Source organism: Pelophylax lessonae (genome assembly GCF_965119305.1).
Source record: "Pelophylax lessonae genome assembly, chromosome: 10".
Lineage (NCBI taxonomy): Eukaryota > Metazoa > Chordata > Amphibia > Anura > Ranidae > Pelophylax > Pelophylax lessonae.
The window spans coordinates 5,671,465-5,694,790 of record NC_138777.1 but is presented as its reverse complement, the minus strand read 5'-3'; the positions used below and the strand labels follow the sequence as shown (position 1 = coordinate 5,694,790).

General features: G+C 46.7%; 1 protein-coding gene across 1 annotated transcript in view; it reads right to left on the bottom strand.

Annotated features, from left to right (window-relative positions):
- IPO7 (importin 7) overlaps window positions 1-23,326 on the bottom strand; it is a 56,565-nt gene that overhangs the window by 19,268 nt on the left and 13,971 nt on the right. The window contains 10 exon segments of the mRNA XM_082270618.1: window positions 648-724; window positions 870-969; window positions 2,486-2,620; window positions 4,074-4,158; window positions 6,058-6,152; window positions 6,680-6,769; window positions 7,659-7,815; window positions 9,559-9,717; window positions 11,225-11,378; window positions 17,132-17,213. Coding sequence (XP_082126744.1) covers window positions 648-724; window positions 870-969; window positions 2,486-2,620; window positions 4,074-4,158; window positions 6,058-6,152; window positions 6,680-6,769; window positions 7,659-7,815; window positions 9,559-9,717; window positions 11,225-11,378; window positions 17,132-17,213 — 1,134 coding nt within the window.

The window sequence follows — 23,326 nt, the reverse complement described above, 5'->3', positions numbered from 1 at the left end:
TACCTGGCTGATCCTGCTAGTTTCTACACTCCCTTCCGTATACTGACCACGGTGCATCATGGCTGTACACTGACCACGGTACATCATGGCTGCTGAACCCCGACACTTGTCAGTGTACGTGCCTCAGTAATCCGCAGCCCTGCTCGCCTGTGTCACCTCTGTCCTCCACCACCCCCCAACTTGTCAGCTCAGTCATAGCCCCTCCTCCTCTGGCTTAAATAACTGTTAATGTATTTTATAATCCTTGGATTCATGTAAAAAAAAATAAAAATGCTGTGAATACCTGATCTCAGTGTGCTGCTCGGCGATCACATGACCAGCCGGGTCTTCCCCCCCTTTCGTGTAACGTTAGCAGGGGAATCTCAGCCCCGCTCCCTGCAGTAGTCAGACAGGAAGAGGCAGCCAGTCACATGATCTCTGCACAGCACATTGATATCAGGTACGCACAGCATTTTATTTTTTATATAAAACAGACAGAGGCACACAGACTTAGGAGACACCGAGGATTACACAAAGCCCTGAAAGTGGCTTCACAACAAAGTCTAATTTGCAATTAAATTTTGTTGCCTATTCGTTTTATACATGTCCCTCCCATGTGACAGAGCTGACATGTCAGCATTTCGGTTATCAGCTTATGCAGGCCGTACCTCTTTCCTTTTACTGCAAGACGTGAACAGCAATGTTTGAGCTGCAGTGGTGGGGGAGATAAAATCTTCAAATACATCTAAAGAGAAGAAAATACATAAAGCATCAAATATTTGTATCAATTACTGGCACAGCATTCCAAAGTATCTACTTATATCCAGACTGTAATCACAATATACATAAATAAAATATTATACATCTACATCTGTAATTCAAATCCGTACCGAACTTCATGCGGATGTACTCATAGGGGTCCTCCTGCCACAGCTCCTCATCAGAGTCCGTGTAACACATCAGAGGGAAAATGACGTCCTGAATGATGCCCTGAAAGAACAGAAAGTCTCAATTACCCAGAGTACAATAAAGCCGGTTACTCCGACATTCATTGCAACAATTCTTTATTGGCTACATGTCAGGACACAGCAGTAACACCAACGCATTTCAGTCAAAGCCTTATTCATATGCCAAGGGTATTGCCTCGTACACACGCAACGATTATCGGCCGACTTTTGTCCAGTGTTGTTGTGTTGGTTGAAATGTGCTCTAGACTGCGCACAAATTTTATCGGCCAACAAAAATCTACTTCAGAAGTGATGTCATGTGATGGTTTACTTAACGTGTGTTTTTTCATCTCTGAGCATGCCCAGTATTGCTCATCAGATTTTTGTCTGCCGAAATCTGTACTGACTGACGGAAAATCGGCCGTTGTGTTGACAGCCAACAAAAATTTTATAGCCTGCACACCAGATTTTTTTCGGCCAAAAAGTCATAGTCGGTTGTAGGAAGCATCATACTAACAAGTCGAAAATAGGCCGATCGGACGTTGGCCGAAAATTCACGGCCAACTATCAATGCGTGTGTACGAGGCATAAGGCTTCGGCCGAAACACGTTAGTGTGTTACTGCTGTGTCATGCCATTTAGCCAATAGTTGTTGCAAAGAATGTTACAGAGTAGTAAGATTTATTGCATTGAAGTATTACTGCTACTTGTGATCGACCGATATCAGTTTTTTTTTTATTGCCGATACCGATATTTTGGTCATCGCATATCGGCCAATATTTACGTACATTAAGTTTTTTTTTTTTTTTTGACAGGTACTCTTGTGGAGGGACCCCAAACCCCTCCTCTGCACTTAAAATCATTCAAAAACGCCAAGTTTTGCCGTTTTGAATGCTGTAATTTTTTTTAATTTGTCGCAGAGTACCCAGAAGTGAGGTCATGACATCACCTCCGGGTTTTTACATGGAGACCCAATCAAGAGCCGAATGCGGCTTTGATCGGGTCTTCTCTTCGGTGGCCGAGCAGGCTGGTTGCCCGGGTCTCCTGGTGGGATAGGAGACCCGAGCGAGCCGCGGAAGGCAGACGAAGTCCCCTCCATGTAATGACAGCCGAGCGGCTTATCAGCCGCATCAGTTGTCATTACAAGACAGCCGACCGTCGGCTATGGACGCCGGTCCCGGGGTGATGCCTCTAGCTGCAGCCATCACTCCAATATCGGTAACCTCAGAGGCAGATTCCAATATATTGGGGAAAAGTGCATATTGGCACCGATAATCGGTCAATGGCTACAAATTAAAAAAAGTTATTTGGGCCAGAGCACTGTTTTCCAGTCTCCCAGGAAATTTGTGGTAGAGCAGGTTACTTTTGTTGTTCCAGAGTGCCACAGACCTGTCTTGCCAATACCACAAATCGTATTACCAAGCTGGCTCTACAAACGTCAACATCAGGAATACGCATCATTCACAACAACTTCTATACAATAAATCCCATCTCATACACAGACTTGAACAATGCAGGGCTTCTCCAGCTTACCATCTCCTAGTGGCCTGCTGAGCTCACCTGAATGTGCGGCTTCAAGTTCTTCCACGTCACGGCGTGTGACACTCCTTGGTTGAGATAGTTGAGCGTTTGCTGCAAGACTCGGGGAGCCAGGTACTGCTTCTCCTTATAGTGGTACAGAACTTTCAGCAAGACCTGCAGGCAGGGAAATCCTCGTTAGCCAATCTACTATAAATCAATTGCGACAAAACAACCCGATAAGCAGCATTACAGCCACCGCCTGCAGACATGTGTGAGAGTTGAGGCTGGCCAGTGGTGACTTCGTCCAACAGACGGGCACTAGACCAGTACTATGATCTCATGTTTATCTCCGGCTGCAGGATTTGTGTGAGCGGAGCAGAGCGCCAGCAGCACGCCAACACACGGCTCCACCAGACACAGACTGACACTGCGCACACTGCACTGCTGCCACTGGAACCTGACGCTGCAAGAACACGCCGCCACCAGCTGAATGGGGAAAGTGACCCCCCGTTAAACTGCCATCATTGTTACCAGGAACACTGCCTTAAAAGACCTGTGCCTAGACAGCAGCTGTCCCCCAGTGCAACTGACCCAACCAGCCCACCATAGTGAGCCCCCTAGCCCAACCCACCATGGCGAATCCCACAGCCCAGCTCCCCACATCACTTTGCTGCCCCTGGACTTTAAAGAGGAACTCAACCCATTTATTTACGATTTCAGAAAAGTTACAGTCCTGCCACATTTGCCCTCAACTAAACCGTCATAAATGATAACATGCACAGCACTTTGGCAGTTACAGATCAAACAGAGGCCAAGATGGCAGCTCTTTTGGCTGAAAAGGATAGGAAGGTTTAGTTCCAGTTTAAAGAGGAAAATTAAGTCCTGCTAGAAGACTTCAGGATGGCACCTTTTGCAGGTAGAGCTATGTAAAAAAAAAAAAAAACATTAGAAATAGAGTGTGAATACTGTTTAGAATCCAGAAATAAACTGTCTCACCCTTCTCTGCACACGCTCAATTTCTCTACAAATTCAGCACAGTGCCGCAAAATTTATAGAGGCCAATTTGCTGACAGCGTAGAATTACCGCTACTCAGGGTCTCCGGGCTTCAGCAAAATGGCCGCCTCCAGCAAGAACAAACAGGAGCAATGCTAGAGGAAATTTACAGCAAACACATTTTGGTAGCATAATTATGTGAAATGTGTGTTTGATGAAGAAGATTTTTTTTTTTTTTTTTTTTTTTTTTTTAAGTGGTTATGGGTAAAGTTCCACTTTAAAGGACAGACATACCATCCTCGGAGCTCTAGGTTTCTTACTAACCTCGGAGCTCTAGGTTTCCAACTATCCTCGGAGCTCTAGGTTTCCAACTATCCTCGGAGCTCTAGGTTTCCAACTATCCTCGGAGCTCTAGGTTTCCAACTATCCTCGGAGCTCTAGGTTTCCAACTATCCGCGGAGCTCTAGGTTTCCAACTATCCGCGGAGCTCTAGGTTTCCAACTATCCGCGGAGCTCTAGGTTTCCAACTATCCGCGGAGCTCTAGGTTTCTATACCATCCTCTGAGCTCCAGGTTTCTAGACTATCCTCCAAGCTCTAGGTTCCCCCCCCAGGCTTATTAGATGAACAGGTACCTGTTGAACGCCAACCGCAAAAGCCTTCAAGAACACTTCGGCAAACTCATTATATTCTTTGGAGACATTTCCAGGGCTTCCGTACCTAAAGAAATACACAAGACATCAAATTTCTACATTCAAATATTAATGCAGCTTTACTCTCCAATGGTAAAACGTTCTTTCTAGGCCTCTGTGCAAAACACAGAAATGTTAGAATATGTTGCACCTGCCGCCCTTTGTGGATCCCTTGACCACATAGAATTTTGGGTCTCCCTCAATCCTCCTGAAGAAGCCGGGTACGTCCTTGAAACACGTCAAGGTTCTAAAAACCCCTCCTGATATCCCAGCTCATCGACTTACACCTGAGGCGATATTCCCTTGTATCTCTCACTCCCATTCCTCCCACTACAAAGTTTGAATAAAGGGGACCCAAGAAAATGAATAAGTGATTGAGCTAACTAGGCTCCAACCGTCTTTTAACCACTTCAGCTCCGGAAGGATTTCCCCCCTAAATGACCAGGCCATTTCAGCACTGCGTTACTTTAAAATGGACAATTGCACAGCCGTGCAACACTACCGAAATAAAAATTGATGTCCTTTTTCCCCACAAATAGAGCTTTCTTTTGGTGGCATTTGATCACCTCTGCGATTTAGATTTTTGCACTATAAAAAAAAAAAAAAAACAATTTCTTTTCCCCCAAAAAAGACAATATTTCTTACTTTGCTATAAAATACTCCCAAAAAAAGAAATTCAGTTTTTAGGCTTTGGCCAATTTGTATTTTGCTGCATATTTTGTAAAAAAAAAATAATCCCAAAAAGCGCATTTTATTTGGTTTGCGCAAAAGCTATAGCGTTTAGAAACTATGGGATAGATTTTTGGACTTTATTTTTTTTAAAAGTAATGGTGATCTGCAATTTTTAGCGGGAATGCTAAATTGCGGCGGACAGATCGGACCCCTGACATTTGACAATTTTTGGGGGACCAGTGACATTACTACAGTAATCAGTGCTAAAAAATATGCACTGTTACTGTACCAATAACACTGGCAGGGATCAAGGGGATAAGTGCGCTCCTATATAAAATATCCCATAGTTTTTATACGCTATAACTTGTGAAAAACAATCAATATACGCTTACTGGGATTTTATTTTCTACTAAAATTTTTGGCAGAATACAAATTGGCCAAAATTGATGAAGAAATTTGATTTCTTACATTAGATGTCCTATAGCAGATTTGTGGGAAAAACTACCAATTTTATTTGTGTACAGCGTCGCATGGCCGCACAATTGTCAAGGTAAAGCAACGCAGTGCTGTATTGCAAAAAAAAAAAAAAAAAAAAATAGCCTGGTCAGGAAGGGGGGGGGGGGTAAAACCTGGTTGGGGCGGCCGTCAGCACGTGTCCAAGATGGCTGCCAACAGGAAGGCATGGCAACAGCTGGAGGGCCACAGTTGCCCATCCCTAGTGTAAAGTCAAAGACAGGCAGCAGTAGAGCTGTCAGAATAGGCAGTTCACTAGAGACCAGTGCTGGGGGGGATAAAGGGTAAAACCGCCATCAACCATCATTTTATTTTATGAGGAAATCATTCAATGCTCTGCACACAATCTATAAACCTAATAAAGTTTTGCAGAAAAACAAACTGTCCTATAAGCTAAGAAACCAATCTGGGATTTATGATTGCATTAGACATGTTAGGTCTGGTTTAGAGGCTGCTTTTTGCAGCACAGAGAGGGAGGTGGAGAATTTGACTAGCAAGGGTCCCGAGGTCTGAATTCAGCCCCTCTATATTGGAAACTTCTTAGCCTCCCCAACAGGGCCCTGTTTTTCCCCCAGGAACCATAACAGCCATTGGGCTGCCTATGCTACTGGTACACCACTGACCGGGAGTAGACCTCTATGTGAAGCTGGGTAGGTCGCATGAAAGCTATTGAGGTTGAAGAAACTATCACTACACTGATGTACATAAAGTACTAACCCACCATCATCTCATCCCAACATACCTTTCGAACAGCCGGGCCATTATGTGCAGAGCCCACTTCTTACACTTCCACCAGGGCAACTCTGGTCGGTCATCCTCCTCAACCTGGAGGGTCTCCTACCATGAGAAAAACAAGAAGTGTCCAGCCAAGTAAACAGCTAACATTGAATGCTTCCCTTTAACACTGAGCCAGTCACATCAGTCTCTGTACAGAAGAGCTTACACTCTAATGTCCCCTCCCCCCACAGTCACATCAGTTTCTGTACCAGAAGAGCTTACACTCCAATGTCCCCTCCCCCACAGTCACATCAGTCTCTGTACCAGAAGAGCTTACACTCTAATGCCCCCCCAGTCACACACTATTATACATTTATATAGCTCAGAAATAAACCGCAGTCCTGTACAGAGATCACTGAGCCAGTCCCATCAGTCTCTGTATCAGAGGAGCTTACACTCTAATGTCCCCTCCCCCCACAGTCACATCAGTCTCTGTACCAGAGGAGCTTACACTCTAATGTCCCCTCCCCCCACAGTCACATCAGTCTCTGTATCAGAGGCGCTTACACTCTAATGTCCCCTCCCCCACAATATAAAACATAAAAAAATAAATAAAAAAAAAAAAAAAAAAAAAAAAAAAAACTTACTGCAGGAACATCGCGGTCCACCACAGTCTTCAGTATCTCTATCCACTCGGCCAGACTGGGTTGATTGATGAGCTCCAGGGGTAACGTGTACTGCAAGGTAAATGAGGCTTTAATAATCAGAACCCCTGCAGACCATTTACTAAACATTAAAAATGCTGGACTCTCGGTGAAATAATTAAAGGGAAACAGCCACTAAACCCATCAAGGGCAAAAGTGACAGATTCCTCTTCCATCCACCTTTCCTACAAAGTGGCTGGAACGCTTGGCAAGGCCCGATATGTTTCCACGTATGGTGGTTTTGAGATAGACAGACAGACAGACAGAGAATACAGCCAGACACAGAGAATAAAGCCAACGCCTTTCAGGCGCCAAAAACTCCCGTCATAAAGGACCCCCTGAAACGCGCTGGCTTTAGTTTTGCTATTCATCAATTTTTTCATTAAATTATCGTGGACATTTGGCGCACGACTGAATTGTACGTGCGTTGAGTCTCTACTCCAGGTACTTTCCCTTTTTCTCCGATTTGCACGAGACTCGGCTGCTTGGGACTCTCTCATTGGCTGAGACAAAAGCCATGGGCCATTGGCGCCTGCCGCTGTCAGTCAGTGAGACAGTGAGAGGGGGCAGGGCCAAACCACAGCTCCCTGTCTGAAAGGACAGCAGCTTGGGTGACCCCATGGCAGGCTACTTGCTGTTGCGTACGGCAGGAGGGAGGGGCCAGGAGTGCCGGCGAGTGACCCGAGAAGAGGAAGATCTGGGCTGCTCTGTGCAAAACCTTTGTCATTTTTAAAATAGCAAACCTGTCATACCTGCTCTGTGTAATGGTTTTGCACAGAGCAGCCCAGATCGTCCTCTTCTCGCAGGTAAGTATGACAGGTTTGCCATTTTAAAAAAGACAAAAGGGAGTCTTTGGTATGACTTTAAAGCCTCAAAGAGCAGACTGCATGCAAGTGCTGCACATCCATCTGCAACCACTTACCTGGACAAGGGCATAGAAAATCTTAAAGATCTGTTTCTGAATGAGAACGGACTGTTCGGAGGGGTCTGGAAGCAGGCGGATGAATCGCTCCTTCAGCATGGGCAGGAAGTGCTGCATAGCGGCTATCAGTGGGCTCCTTTCTTCTGGCTTCTTGTACCTGGAACAGGGAGCAGATCAATTATACAGCAAGAAAAATGCTGCACTACTTCCCAGAGGATCGCAGAAAGTACCCAATGACGACATATCTGACTAAACACACAGGGCAGAGCTGAAGGCTGTGACGTCACCACGCATGCGCAGTACCTACTCCGGGAGCTGCAGTTATAGCTTTTATTTGAGCGTTGGGGCTGTTTACTCCTTATAGATGCGGCTTCTTGAGGAGAGTACCTGTCACAAGGGGTGTTTACATTGCTTGTGACATCAAAAAAAGTGGTCAGATCCTTTTTTTTTTTTTAAAGTTGCTAAAAAAAAAAAAAAAAAAAAGTTTAAAGTAACCCGTCGCTGTGAGCTTGCACACAAAAACACACGTTGCGCCCGCAAATGAAAAAACTGTTCCAACCACACGTGAAGGTATCGCCGCAATCACCAGAAAGCAATAAATCAAAAAAAATACCTCGAACTCTAAACCAGTAACCTTTAAAATTTCTTAAAAGCATCACCTATGGTGATGTTTTTAAGTATCGTAGTTTGTCGCCATACCAGGAGTGAGCGCAACTATAAACAGTAACATGTTTTAGGTATCTATTTACTCTTTCACTAATATATATATATATATATATATATATATATATACCGTTTATTTTTATTTTTTTTTTTTTTAAATGCAGTGAAATTTATTATTAAAAAAAAAAGCATTTGAAAGACTACTGCGCAAATATCGCAACAACCGCCATTTTATTCTCGAGTTGTTGCTAAAAAATAATAAATATATATGCGGGTTCTAAGTAATTTTCCAGCAAATACATATGTTATCCTGTAAGGGCCGGTTTCCACTAGTGCGAACTGACACATGTCAAGTCGCACAGCAAGGGCTCTTTCACACGGGCTTTCCGTGTGAGAGCTCCGCTGCGGTCCTTTTTTTTTTTTCACGGAGCGGACAACATTTCTGTCATCCGCTCCGTATGTCCGCATATCATCCCATCCGTTTGCGGATGATATGCGGACCTAATGTAAGTCTATGGGGATTGCGGATGTCAGCAGATGACACCGCTGACACCCGATTTTCCTTCCTTTCCGTTTTTTGAACGGAACAAAAATAGGGTTCTGTTCCGTTCCAAAAAACAGAACAGAACTGAAAGGAAGGAAATCGGATGTCAGCGGATGGTATTCCACTGACACCCGCAATGCCATAGACTTACATTATGTCCGCAAAAAAATAGGATGATTTGTGGACATACGGAAAGCCCGTGTGAAAGAGCCCCAAGTCAAAAGCCATTCGTTTCAATCGGGCCTGTTTTCACTGCCGCGACTTGAGTTGCGGTGACTTTAAAAGTAGTTTGTGCACTACTTTTGAGCCGACTTCAGTGCGACTTCCCTCTATAATGAGGGACAAGTCGCACTGAAAGCCGCAGTTTACTTTCACTACGAAGTCACGCTAGAAGTAGCACGACTTCGTAGCCGCGGCAGTGGAAACGGAGACTAAATGTGTCAGAATCAGGCCTGGTCATCAAGTGGTTAATCATTTTAGGCCAGTTATTCCTTTGAAAGGAAAGAAAAAAAATAAAATAAAAACAAAAGGTCTAATCCATCTGGATGTGCATGTAATTGTGAGGATAGGTCTCCCCCAAAAAAAAAAAAAAAAAAATGTGGGGGTACCTTTTGGGTAAAGTTCCGCTTTAAGCACAGTTTCCTAATTGTTGGATAATAGGACAATGCCTGGTACAGATGAATTGTGACTTACTCATAGTTCTTCACCAACTGGTACAGACAGAGCAGGATGCCCAGCCAACAGGCACTGTTATCAGACTGCAGGTAAAAGCCGATCTTCTCTACCACGGCCGTCCAGCGAGTCGGGTAATCGTGTTTGATGATGTGATGGATACATGTGGTCAGCTGGACTCTGCAATACACAATGACACCAAGAGATGAAATACACCGGGTATCAGATAAATGTAACAAAGTATCATTCTGCAGGATTCAGAGAACAATCAGGAAGCAGCTCAGTCACCTTTACAGTTCTTGCAGCATCTCCTTCCTATACATTCCATTTAGAGACCCCATCCCATGCAGGGTCCCCCCCCCGCTTCTATTCAATGACCCCTAAACCCTTTTCAATGACATCAACCTCATTCTCCATCCACCCCCCCCCCAAAACCCTTCTATAACATCAACCTCAACCCCCGCTAAACATTTCTACTCCATGATATCGCCAACCTCGAACTCCACCCCCCCCCCCAAACCCTTCTATTCCATGACATCACCAACCTCATTCTCCACCCCCAAACCCTTCTATTCCATGACATCACAAACCTCATTCTCCATCCCCAAACCCTTCTATTCCATGACATCACCAACCTCATTCTCCATCCCCAAACCCTTCTATTCCATGACATCACCAACCTCATTCTCCACCCCCAAACCCTTCTATTCCATGACATCACCAACCTCATTCTCCACCCCCAAACCCTTCTATTCCATGACATCACCAACCTCATTCTCCACCCCCAAACCCTTCTATTCCATGACATCACAAACCTCGATCTCCCCCCTCCACCCCCAAACCCTTCTATTCAATGACATCAACTTCATTCCCAATCTACCCCCCCCCCCCCAGACCCTTCTAATCTATGACATCACTAACTTCATTCAATGACATCACCATCCTCATTCTTCTGCATGGGATAGTAGGGATTGGGGGCTGAGGGGGGAGCTGCACACAGTTTTTTTTATCTGAATACATTCAGATAAACCTTCTGACTTCACAACCCTCAAAAGTTGAACCTGAATGTTTTCCATGCAACAGTGGGTGGGACTTTGTAGAGAGACGACAAGTCACATCCAAGTTGCGCCCCCAGATCAGACGTGGGACCCCAAGTTACAAGACACGTGAAATGCCACGCATCTCTATGAGAGCCGTTCCAATTCACACTCCCAACGTCGCTGCAATTTCAGAAACGGCTCCTGCATTACTCTGATACGACTTCAATGGCAGAGTGTAAGGGTCTTATTAAAGTCTCTTCAAAGCCGCATGACAAGTCGCACCCCGTGTTTTCCCAATAACCATCTCTCTGCGACTTAGTTGCAGCAACTTTGTAGTTCATGCATTACTTTGGTCCGACTTTCATGCAATTTGAGGGCCACAGACTTCCAATGATAACCCTCAAAAGCTGCATGAAAGTTGTAACGGAATGGTTTGCATGCAATTGTGGTACAACAGTGCCCAGAGGGAAAAAGGGGGAAGCAAAGCCCAGAGGGAAAGGGGGGGGGGGGGGTTATAGGTAGAGCAGAGCCCAGGGAGTGTATTGGGGGGGGGCAGAGCCCGTTTTTAGGTCACTGCAGCTCAAAAACCCGGCTTTGCCTCCCCGCTATACACACACACAATGAAGCGGCGTCCTTTGCGCACTCACCGTATCAGCTCTGGAGATTGGATGATGGCTTCTACAATATTCTCGCGGATAAAGTGGCGGTCCTCCTCAGGGATGGTGTGTGTGGGGACTTCGCCAGGGACCACCTCCCGGTCCGGCCAATACTGAGTGATCATATTTTTTAAATAAATAACACCTGTGGGGGGGGAGGAGGATGATAAAACACACAAGTCTGACTTCACAGCGCAATGTATAATTGCTGCAATGAGAACGTTTCTATAAAATCACAACTTATTTAAAATATTTTACCACCCAATGCAAAGACTCAGTATTTGGCCCTGCCCGGTGCTACTCAGGAGTCCTACTGAACATGGCCGCTCTGCCTATCCATTCCTAGGGCTGAGCTGTGCTTAGGGTGACCCCCTCGCCGTGCACCGTTTAAAACATGGATCCTCAAACTACGGCCCTCCAGCTGTTGCGGAACTACACATCCCATGAGGCATTGTAAAACTCTGACATTCACAGACATGACTAGGCATGATGGGAATTGTAGTTCCTGAACTGGAGGGCCGTAGTTTGAAGACCCCTGCTTTAGGGGATATTCACCCTGCATGCAGCCCCAGCGACATCACTGGCGCATGTGCTCAAAGGTCCAGCATACTGTGCCGGACCTTCAGAGCTTATTGGCAGAACTGAGGGCTCCCCCCTGGGCATGACATAAATCGCCGCTCTGGTTGTTCGCTGCACTGGAGCCCCCGAACCTGGAAGGAAGGCCAAGGGAAGAGGTCAGCCCTCTCAGGCGCCACTGGAAGAGCTTCATTCTATAGTGGTGTATTTCACGAAATATGCCAGTATGCGATTCACCCCCACACATTATGGCATTGCCTTACACATGTCTTTCCCTCTTCAACAGTTTACTACCGCTTTAATCAATGGATGCAGGTTTTTAAAAACACCATCCTGCCTTTCCCTGGTGTTTCGCTATTAACCAATTCCATACCAGGCCAATTCTGACATGCTACTTCTACACGTAAATATAATTTTTTTGCTAAAAAATTACTCAGAAACCCCAAACATTACGTTTTTTTTTTTTTTAAGCAGAGACCCTAGGGAACCAAACGGCGGCCATTGCAACTTTTTAGGTCACCCGGTATTTGCGCAACACTTTTCCAAACTTTATTTTTTTTAAACAAAAGTTTCATGAATTAAAGAGAAAACAAAAAGTTAATCCTGAGCTGAGTAAATAGATACCAAACATGTCACGCTTCAAAATTGCACACGCTACTGGAATAGTGCCAAAAACTTCAGTACTTCTAAAATCCCCAAAGGCAACACTATAAACATTTTTACAGGTTACCAGTTTAGAGTTACATAGGAGGTATTGGAATAGAATTGTTGCTCTAACGTTCGTGGCGATACCTCACATGTGGATTGAATGCCATTTACATAGGTGGGTGCGACGTATGCATGCGTTCATTTCTGCGTGAGCACAGGGACACTTTCAATTTTATGGCGGTCGTTGCAATATTTTTTGTCATGCAGTATTTGACAACGTAATTTTGGAAAAAGTACATTCCACTGCATTTAAAAAAAAAAAAAAAAAAAAAAAAAAACACAAAACGACATTTAGAGCCGTTCACACTGGGGCGACTTGTCAGGCGACCTGGTCGCCTGACAAGTCGCTGCGGGTCGCCTGCCATAGATTAGCACAGGACCCGTTCTAATAGGAGCGACACAAGTCACTCCGACTTAGAAAAAGGGTCCTGTACTACTTTGGGGCAAAGTCGGGTCGTGCCTGTGTGATCCGGCTCTTAAAGAAAAGGTAAACAGTAAAGCTGGCCCAAATTTTTTTTCTATAATGTGAAAGATAATGTTACACCGAGTAAATAGATATCCAACATGTCATGCTTCAAAATTGCGCACACTCGTGGAATGGCAACAAACATTGGTACTTCAAAATCTCCATAGGCGACGCTTTAAAAATTTCTACAGGTTATCAGTTTAGAGTTATAGGAGGTCCAGTGATAGAATTATTGCTCTCACTCTGACCATTGCGGCGATCTCACTTGCGTGGTTTGAACACCGTTTACAGATGTGGGTGCAACTCACGTATGCGTTCGCTTTTGCGCACAAACTTAGAGGGGTGGGGCACTTTAAATGTATTTTAACTTTTATTTTTACGCTTTCCCCTTTTTTTTTTTTTTTTGATCACTTTTATTCCTTTTATAAGGAATGTAAACATCCCTTGTAATAGGAATAGTGCATGACCGGTCCTCTTATGGAGAGATGTGGGGTCAGTAAGACCTCAGATCTCTCCTACAGGCTGGAAAGCCTGAAAAAAATTTAAAAAAATAAAAACCCTCCACTATCCAACTGAGATCACGGGAATATTTACAACAGTCAGGCCAGGTGTGACGTCATAACGTTGCACCCGGGCCTCCGAGAGACTGCCGGGGATCATCTGCAGGCAGTCAGATATCCCCCCTCAAAGCCCAGGACATCATATGACCTCCAGCGGTATGGAAGTGGTTAAACATGCTTGCCATGATATCTCCGGCATCCCCGCTGTGACTGTGGACGACACCAAACTTGGCAGCTCTGTCGGAGATTTTGCTGAATTGACATCATGGAGGATTTTTTTTTCTACCAGCTGCACGTTAAACACTTCTAAAGGAGATGAAGCAGCAGCTGATTGCTTCAGTTTGTGCAAAGTATGGAAAACACGATAAACCGTCTAAATTTAACAAGAATGTCAGAAACTAAAAGCTGAACCCACTCAAAGAGAATGCAAATCAATATCCGGCTTAACAAACACCCGCCCCCCCTTTCATGTGTATCTCAGGGAAACGGGTGAAGGATGAGCAGTCACATGACTGGGCCACTCCCACCAATGATGGGCAGTCACCTGACCGGGCAAACCCCACCAATGGGCAGTCACCTGACCGGGCAAACCCCACCAATGGGCAGTCACCTGACCGGGCAAACCCCACCAATGGGCAGTCACCTGACCGGGCAAACCCCACCAATGGGCAGTCACCTGACCGGGCAAACCCCACCAATGGGCAGTCACCTGACCGGGCCACCCCCACCAATGATGCAGTCACCTGACCGGGCAAACCCCACCAATGATGCAGTCACCTGACCGGGCAAACCCCACCAATGATGCAGTCACCTGACCGGGCAAACCCCACCAATGATGCAGTCACCTGACCGGGCAAACCCCACCAATGATGCAGTCACCTGACCGGGCAAACCCCACCAATGGGCAGTCACCTGACCGGGCAAACCCCACCAATGGGCAGTCACCTGACCGGGCAAACCCCACCAATGGGCAGTCACCTGACCGGGCAAACCCCACCAATGGGCAGTCACCTGACCGGGCAAACCCCACCAATGGGCAGTCACCTGACCGGGCAAACCCCACCAATGGGCAGTCACCTGACCGGGCAAACCCCACCAATGGGCACTCACCTGACCGGGCAAACCCCACCAATGGGCACTCACCTGACCGGGCAAACCCCACCAATGGGCACTCACCTGACCGGGCAAACCCCACCAATGGGCACTCACCTGAACGGGCCACCCCCCCAATGCCATGTCTGCCTATTAAACGTTAAAGTTGTTGTAAACCTCAGACATGAAATACGAACAAAGCATTGTCTGGTTTTTGAAGCACTTTTTGATCATCTATATACAACTCGGTTTGGATTTTCAATAAAAACAAACAATAGAAAGAAAAAAATGAACAAAGCATATCCTACACTGTACTGAGTGTGATTTCTGAATGCGCTCTTCTTCCTCTGCTATCTGTTGGGAGTCCCTTCTGGCAGTCTATACCAGGGAGCTCCAAACGATTATAAAATGGCCAATAAACGGTCCTTCAAACCTTGGGGGAGGGGGAGGGGGGGGGGTCAGACTGTGGCCAGTGGGAAGAGAAAATGTCCAGGCAGCAGCGGGAAGGAATAGCGCACCCCCCCCCCCCCCCCATCAGTGGCGTCAGCGGGAAGTAAAAGTGCCCCCATGTTGCTGACAATAAGGGGAAAAAATGTCCCAAGGGCTGAATAAAAAAGGAAAAAGGGTCGCATTTGGCCCGCAGTTTGGAGATCCTATACCAATACCAAGCAATCCTGGGAGATGGTCTTGACAGACGGTAGAACACTATGTGTGGTCCATTTTATTCAGCCAGGTCTCATTACACTTTACTCTGCTCTATGCTGTGCAATGTGACTTCAGGCTCCACCCCCTGCCTTCAGGAGCTGATAAATGCCTTGTAAACTGTGTCCTTTAGGAGGCTGTAGAAAAGACTACAGATAAACAGGTACATCTTATGCAAATAAACAGGAACAACTAATGGCAGAGGATTGATTTAATCTCTGTCACCTGAGGCCAATCTCTTCACTGGGTATATGGAGGGTTTACAACTACTTTAATATTTAATGACAGTTTAGAACATAAAATATATAAATTCCCTGCAATGTAAACTGCCTACAGGGGGCAGCACTGCATACAGGTGAATTTGCACATATTGTAATGGTAGTTTGTCAGGCAGTCATTTCGTTCAATCGCTTTCGCAAGCATCCCATCTTGTGTTTCGAGCTCAGCTGACCGTGTTAGAGACCAAATGGGTAATTTCTTACCAGCCTCATCCCCCAGCCCTTTTGGCAGTGTTAATGACCCCCTGGGTCACGGAATGCTAGGTTCCTGCGCAGCTGACACTTTTCACACCTTTATCATAAACAAGCGGACGGACATGCTAGCTGCACTGTCTCTGCCTGGTCAGAAGCCTGTCGCAATCTGAGCAGATGGCCAGGGAAGCTGTCTGGTAAATTCCACAGCAAAGGGTCATTCGGAAAAGGACCACAGTTAACCCCAAATGTCCTAACTTTATACACAGGCAAGATATGTCTCTAGAAAATATATATTTGAATGCCAGATAAAATACCGATCGAAGATCAAACTTGATCACTGTCGTTGCTAGGGGAGACAAGCTAGCAATCAGATGCCTTACAGGTCAGAGGTTATTCCGAGATAACCCATGTTTAGTGCCTGTAGAAAATAGATTAATTACCGTACAATCCAATGTCAGTTTCAAGCATGTAACCATTAAATATTTCCAGATATGAGTTATTTTAATAATCTGTCTAAACGGGATGTGTCTTAGCATTTGTGAGCCTCATGGGGGACCGCCCATGGACCCAGAGCCTATTGGCCAAGTACTTCTGCTGACACCCCCTGGAGGGTCAGAGAAAAGGACAGGAACTGATAAGAGAGTTCAGTTCTCATCCTAACATCCAAGCCATAACATCGCTCAAGGGGAACCAATCATACCTGTTCAGCTTCAAAAACTAAGGTAATACCAGGACCGTTTTAATGCAAGTATTTTCATTCTTTATCTTCATATTTCTATATTGCTGTATTGTGTCTCTAATTCTTTGTAACCCATTTTTCTGTAAATATTATTTGCACCAATTTTAACCTTTTTTATAATTAAACCTTATTTTGAAATGTGTTAATTTTGTCTCTAAGCTCTTAAACGCAAACTGACCCAAAAGAACCTGTCTCCTGAGAGCGCTACTGTTTAGGCTAAAATATATGAAACATTCTTGTCTGAGGTGACAGTGTGTGTTACAGACCGTTATTCTAAAGTCATAATTGGTATTTCTAAGATTACGTTATGATGAGCCCAGAGGACGCTCGTAGAGGTGGTGGCAGAGAAAGGGTTAATTGATTAATTAGCCCGGTGACAATCGCTCTGTTTGCTGGCATCTAGATTATGGTCCCGCAAGCTGGACAATCTGTGTGCCGTGTGCAGCTGAGAGTGGCAGTTACGCAAGTGACGGCAGGGTGTGAGATTGCTTGGTCTTTGGTCACGAGTTGGATGAGAAGGCCAGGGGTCTGATACCCGCCACCGTCACAATCATGACCCCCCCCCCCCCCCCCTGTACTCACCTGCTTGTCGCACAGGTAGATCCAGTTGCTCAGACATGGTGATCTGCAGCAGGGTGGACACGAAGGTCACCGACTTGTGAGCCTGAAAAGAAGGAAAAAAAGCCATCAATAGAAAGGAGAGATGCATCGGGGGATGGTCATGCTCTGATCCGTGTCACACATGTGGGGTGTATTTTATATGAGGTGTCCCTCAGTAAGCCGGTCAGGTTCCTCTCTGCTGCCGGATGCACAAAGTCTGAGAATAATCATAATGGGGACTTTTGGTCAGGGATAGGGGAAGGAACAGTGCCCTATCTATGTGGTCGGGTAGGTGAGAAACAGTGCCCCCTCTATGGGGTCACCATGTGGGGGTGGGGAGGAAACCGTGCCCCATCTATGGTTAGGGGGCTTTAGGGAGGGTAAGAAACAGTACCACTCCATCCATGGGGTCACCATGTGGGGGGGGGGGGGTTGTACGGGGAAGGGAAGTGCCCCCATCTATGGCTGGGAGGGGGGGGACCAGTCCCCCGTCTATGGGGTCACCATGTGGAGGGGGGGTTAGGGATGGGGAAGGAACAGTGCCCCATCTATCTATCTATGGTTGGGGGCTTTAGGGGTGGGTGAGAAACCGTACCACTCCCATCCAGGGGGCCACCATGTGGGGGAAGGAACAGTGCCCCATTTGTTGGGTTACCATGTGGGGGGGGGGAGGAAACCGTGCCCCATATATGGGGTCACCGGGAGGGGTCAGAAAAGAGTGCCCCGTCTATGGGGTCATCAAGGGGTAGAATGTGGAAGACCCCAGAAGAAAGAGCCCCAGGACCGGAAACATGTAAGTGGGGGGACTTCAGGCTGCAAATCTGTCATTGAGCGCACTCCCATTCTTGCCGCACAACCTGGACACAGCGCAACACTGATGAGGGTAAAGAGCCAATGACGTTGGCCCTTCATCATGTGATCAGCTGTGTCCTATCACAGCCAATCACAAACAAATGCCAGTTGTTGGCATTTCCTCTCCTCAGCGCTGTCACAGTGTGAGGAAAGGAAAGCAGATAACCCCCCCGCTTTCCTGTGACCGGGGACATTTATACCCATAATCAGCGCAGCAACAAAATTATTTCTTAGTTGCAAAATTTTATTCCCCCCAAATTTCAGTCTTTTTTGTTTATTTAGCAAAACAAAAACAGTGGTGAATACCACTAAAAGAAAGCCATTGTTATTGTCTTTTGTTTCACTTGACCCTCCCTTCTAGATTGTAAGCTCTTAAGATCAGGGCCCTCTGATTCCTCCTGTAATGAATTGTATTCCCTCACATTGTGAAAAGCTGCGCAAACTGTTGGCGGTATATAAATCCTGTCTAAATTATTATTATACAGGATTTATTATTATTATACAGGATTTATTATTATTATTTTTATTATTCTTCAGGATTTATACATTATACAGGATTTGTATATTATGCATTTATTATTATTATTATTATTAATTATTAAACAGGATTTATATATTATATAGGATTTATATATTATTATACAGGATTTAATTATTGTTATTGTTATTATTATACAGGATTTATTATTTTTATTATACAGGATTTATTATTATTTTTATTATTCTTCAGGATTTATATATTATACAGGATTTGTATATTATGCATTTATTATTATTATTATTATTAATTATTAAACAGGATTTATATATTATATAGGATTTATATATTATTTATTATACAGGATTTATTATTATCATCATCATTATAATACAGGATTTATATATTATTAATATATAAATCCTGTATAATAATAATAATAAATAATAATAAATCCTGTATTATGATGATGATAATAAATCCTGTATAATAAATAAATCCTGTATAATAGTATATAAATCCTATATAATATATAAATCCTGTATAATAATAATAATAAATCCTAATAATAAATCCTGAATAATAATAATAAATCCTGAATAATAATAATAAATCCTGAATAATAATAATAAATCCTGAATAATAATAATACTAATATATAAATCCTGTATAATGTTAAGTGAGAAAAAAAAAAAAAGGATAACAAAAAAAAATGACATGGGTACAGTGTTGCATGACCGCGCAATTGCCAAAGTGTGACAATGCTGAACATTGGCCTGGTCATGATGAACGCACCCACAGTCAGCTTCTCCCTATAAGGAGACGCAGGCAGCTACACTGAGCCTGGGAGTGAAGAGGTTAAGCAGCCAACTTTCACTTTCATTCCTTCCATGTTATGTCATTGAGGAGAGGCTCTGGGAATCCGGGATTACAAGTGGCTCCGCCTTCCAGACGCCAACACCAATCACATGCTGGGTCACCGCCATCACCAAGAGTCAGGACCGCAGGAATACGTTCTGCCCCCCCCCCCCCCCCCCATTCCTTTACACCACGGCTTCACAAACATAGAATCTAAGAGCTAAAAAAGTTCGGAGCCAGGTTTTAACAAATCTTACAGGTGGAACATTCAACGTCTTCCCGAAGGTGATCGGCTATTGTCAACACTGATATATCGGGGGCCGTTCTGCACTTCCCCCGATATATGGGAATCGGCCCCGGAGGTTATATATATTGCCGATATTTCGGGGAAAGTGCTGTACCCGAGTGATGTCTGCAGCTAGAGGCATCACCCCGCTACCGGCGTCCATAGCCGACGGTCGGCTGTCTTCTAAGGACAACGGATGCAGCTGAGAAGACGCTCAGCTGTCATTACAAGGAGCGGGAGGGGACGCCCCCCCCCCCTCTCCCGCGGCTTGCCCGGGTCTCCCGTCCACTGGGAGACCCAGGCATCCGACCTCCGCTGCCACCGAAGAGAAGACCCGATGTAGCATGAAGATGTGTCCCCGTGAAAGACGGAATCCCTGCCGCAAGTGCCGGTCTCCATGTAAAAAAATCCCGAAGTGATGTCATGACCTCACTTCCGGGTACTCGGCGCCAGATTAAAAAAACTGACAGCATTCAAAACAGTCAAACTTTGCGTTTTGAATGCTTTTCAGTGCCGAGGAGAGGTTTGGGGTCCCTCCACAAGGAGTATCTAAAAAAAAAAAAAAAATTTTAATGTCTGAAAATATCGGTATTAAAAAAAAAAAAAAAAAATATTGGTCGAAAAATATATAAATATACACTTATATACATATACACACACTTACATTTTTTTTGGGGGGGGGGGGGGTTTCTAGCAAAAAATACTGTAACTTGTGAGCAACAAGTGTCAGAAAAACAGACGGAAATGAATTCCTTTGATCTAAGAAGGAAATGATACATTGTAATACATTGTGTTTATAGTGATCTCCCAGCCTTACCAATGTTGATAAACATTTGCTGGAGCTTTTTTTTGTACAGCTGTGAGTGCGCAGAGAACAGCTCCATAAGAACCGAGGAAATGCCGTTTTAAGATCGTTGGGGGGGTGGGGGGGGGATTGGGTTGAGAGACCGCCGGGTCCCGACTAAGGATCGGTAGTTTCTAAGTCTTTGGTCTGCTCTGATACACTGGGGTATCGGAATGCATGCCACACACCAAGCCTGTGCGCGCCACGCATGACACAGCCCACGCCAGTGCACCATGCCTACCACACCATAGCACCAACGCACCAAGACCACACCATGCCAATGCAAATACCAGGCTCACAAAAGCGCACCCCCCCCCCCCAAGCTCACACATGCGCCATGCATACCACACCAGAGCACCACACACCAAGCCCACACCCAAGCCCATGCGCGCCACGCATGACAGCCCACGCCAGTGCACCATGCCTACCACACCATAGCACCAACGCACCAAGACCACACCATGCCAATGCAAATACCAGGCTCACAAAAGCGCATCCCCCCCCCCCCCCCCAAGCTCACGCATGCGCCATGCATACCACACCAGAGCACCACACACCAAGCCCACACCCAAGCGCGCCACGCATGACAGCCCACGCCAGTGCACCATGCCTACCACACCATAGCACCAACGCACCAAGACCACACCACGCACAAAGCCCACACCATGCCAATGCACATACCAGGCACACACCACCACCCCCCCCAAGCTCACGCGTGCGCCATGCATACCACACTAGAGCACCACGCACTAAGCCCACACCATGCACAAAGCCCAACCCAAGCACATACCAGGCACACACCAGCGCACTCCCCAAGCGTGCGCCATGAATGCCACACACAGAGCACACACACACCAGTGCACCAAGACCACACCACGCACAAAGCCCACCCCAAGCCCATACCAATGCACATACCAGCACACACCCCCCCCCCCAAAGTCCACATGTGCGCCACGCACCAAGCCCACACCATGCACAAAGCCCACCTCAAGCCCATGCACACCCCACACACCCACACCCCCCCCCCCCCCAAGCGTGCGCCATGAATGCCGCACACAAAGTCCACGCCAGTGCACCATGCGTCCCACACCACACCAAGCCCATGTCAATGCACATACCAGGCACACACCAGCGCACCCCACACACACCAAGCGCCACACACCCCAAGCCTGTGGCAGTACGCGCCACACACACATCTCAATGCGCCACAGACCGAGCCCGCACAAATGCGCCACCCACCAAAAGCACCACAGACTGAGCCCAGCACCACACATAAACCAAGCCCACGCCAATGCGCCACACACCCAGGGCACCACAGAATGACTGATCCCAATTCTCTACAAAATAAATAAATCAACAGCGACACGAAATCTGCAATTTGCAGCTTTTCTGAAGTGTGACTTCATGGCTTTTCTTATCGGTTATTAATGGCAGAGTGACCCCCCCTCCCCTCCCCCAGGGGAGAGTGCGAGGGTCCGGGACAGACGGCGGCACTGATCTGGGTATAGATTATAGAGAATGTGCTGAATGGAGGGGAAAGGGACAGGCTGACTAATCACTCAGCACGCTCCATAGTCCTCCCGCTGCACCACTCTGCCTCATCAGCAGCTCTACGGGTGAGAGAGAACACAGAGATTAATCCATCCATTATAGGACGGCACGGGGCCGGGATCCCCGCAGCGCCACTCTGACTACTGCAGAGTCTTCACTCCAATGCTGGAGAATGGGGCCGGATTAAAGGGAACACCCCCCCCCCCCGACAATGCAGGGAATTCCTCATTCATCTCAATGCAGAACCAACACAACAGCCAGGAAACCGGCATTTTCAAGAGGTCAACAGAAGGCCAACTCTTCCCCTGGACTGGAACGGCTTCCTCCGATTTCCCTGCACACTGAGCTTCTCACAATGTGCATTAGAAGCTGCAGCCAGTCAGATAGAACCCTGCCTCATTTCCTGGCTGGAGGACATCCAACGTCATCTAGCTCTTTCCTCCCTAGCCTGTGTCCTAGGCCCCGCCCCCTCCCCCAGCCTGTGTCCCTGACCCCGCCCTTTTCTTACAGTCACGGAGGCTCAGAGTGCCATGTGGGAGTTACCTTTGCAAATACAGCCTGCCTAGGAACGCCCACTCCTCCAGACTGATGCCCACCCATCAGGGCATTTTGATATTTGCATAACTCCTCCCACTGCTTAAATCAAGACTGAGGGCTCAAGACAAGTACGCAGGCAGAGGGCCGTCCTACCAAAAGCCGGCCAATTGCACAGGTGTAACCTGGGGCGGTGTGTATGCAAATTTAACACCCACTTCTCCAGTCTGGCATTGACCCCCTTTAAGGCATTTGCATAACTCCTCCCAAGAGGCGGCCCATAGAATTCCATCTAATAAAACATGGCGGCCATATCTGTACATGACATAGGGGCTCCACTGACCGCTCTCAGTACTACAATTCACAGGTGAAATGACCGCGGCACCCCCCCCCCCCCCACACAATCACGGTGGGACGACCGCGGCACCCCCCCCCACACTCATGGTGGGACGACCGCGGCGGCATTCCCCCCCCCCCCACACACTCACGGTGGGGACGACCGCGGCACCCCCCTCACACACTCACGGTGGGGGACGACCGCGGCACCCCCCCTCACACACTCACGGTGGGGACGACCGCGGCACCCCCCTCACACACTCACGGTGGGACGACCGCGGCACCCCCCTCACACACTCACGGTGGGACGACAGCGGCACCCCCCTCACACACTCACGGTGGGACGACAGCGGCACCCCCCCTCACACACTCACGGTGGGACGACAGCGGCACCCCCCTCACACACTCACGGTGGGACGACAGCGGCACCCCCCTCAC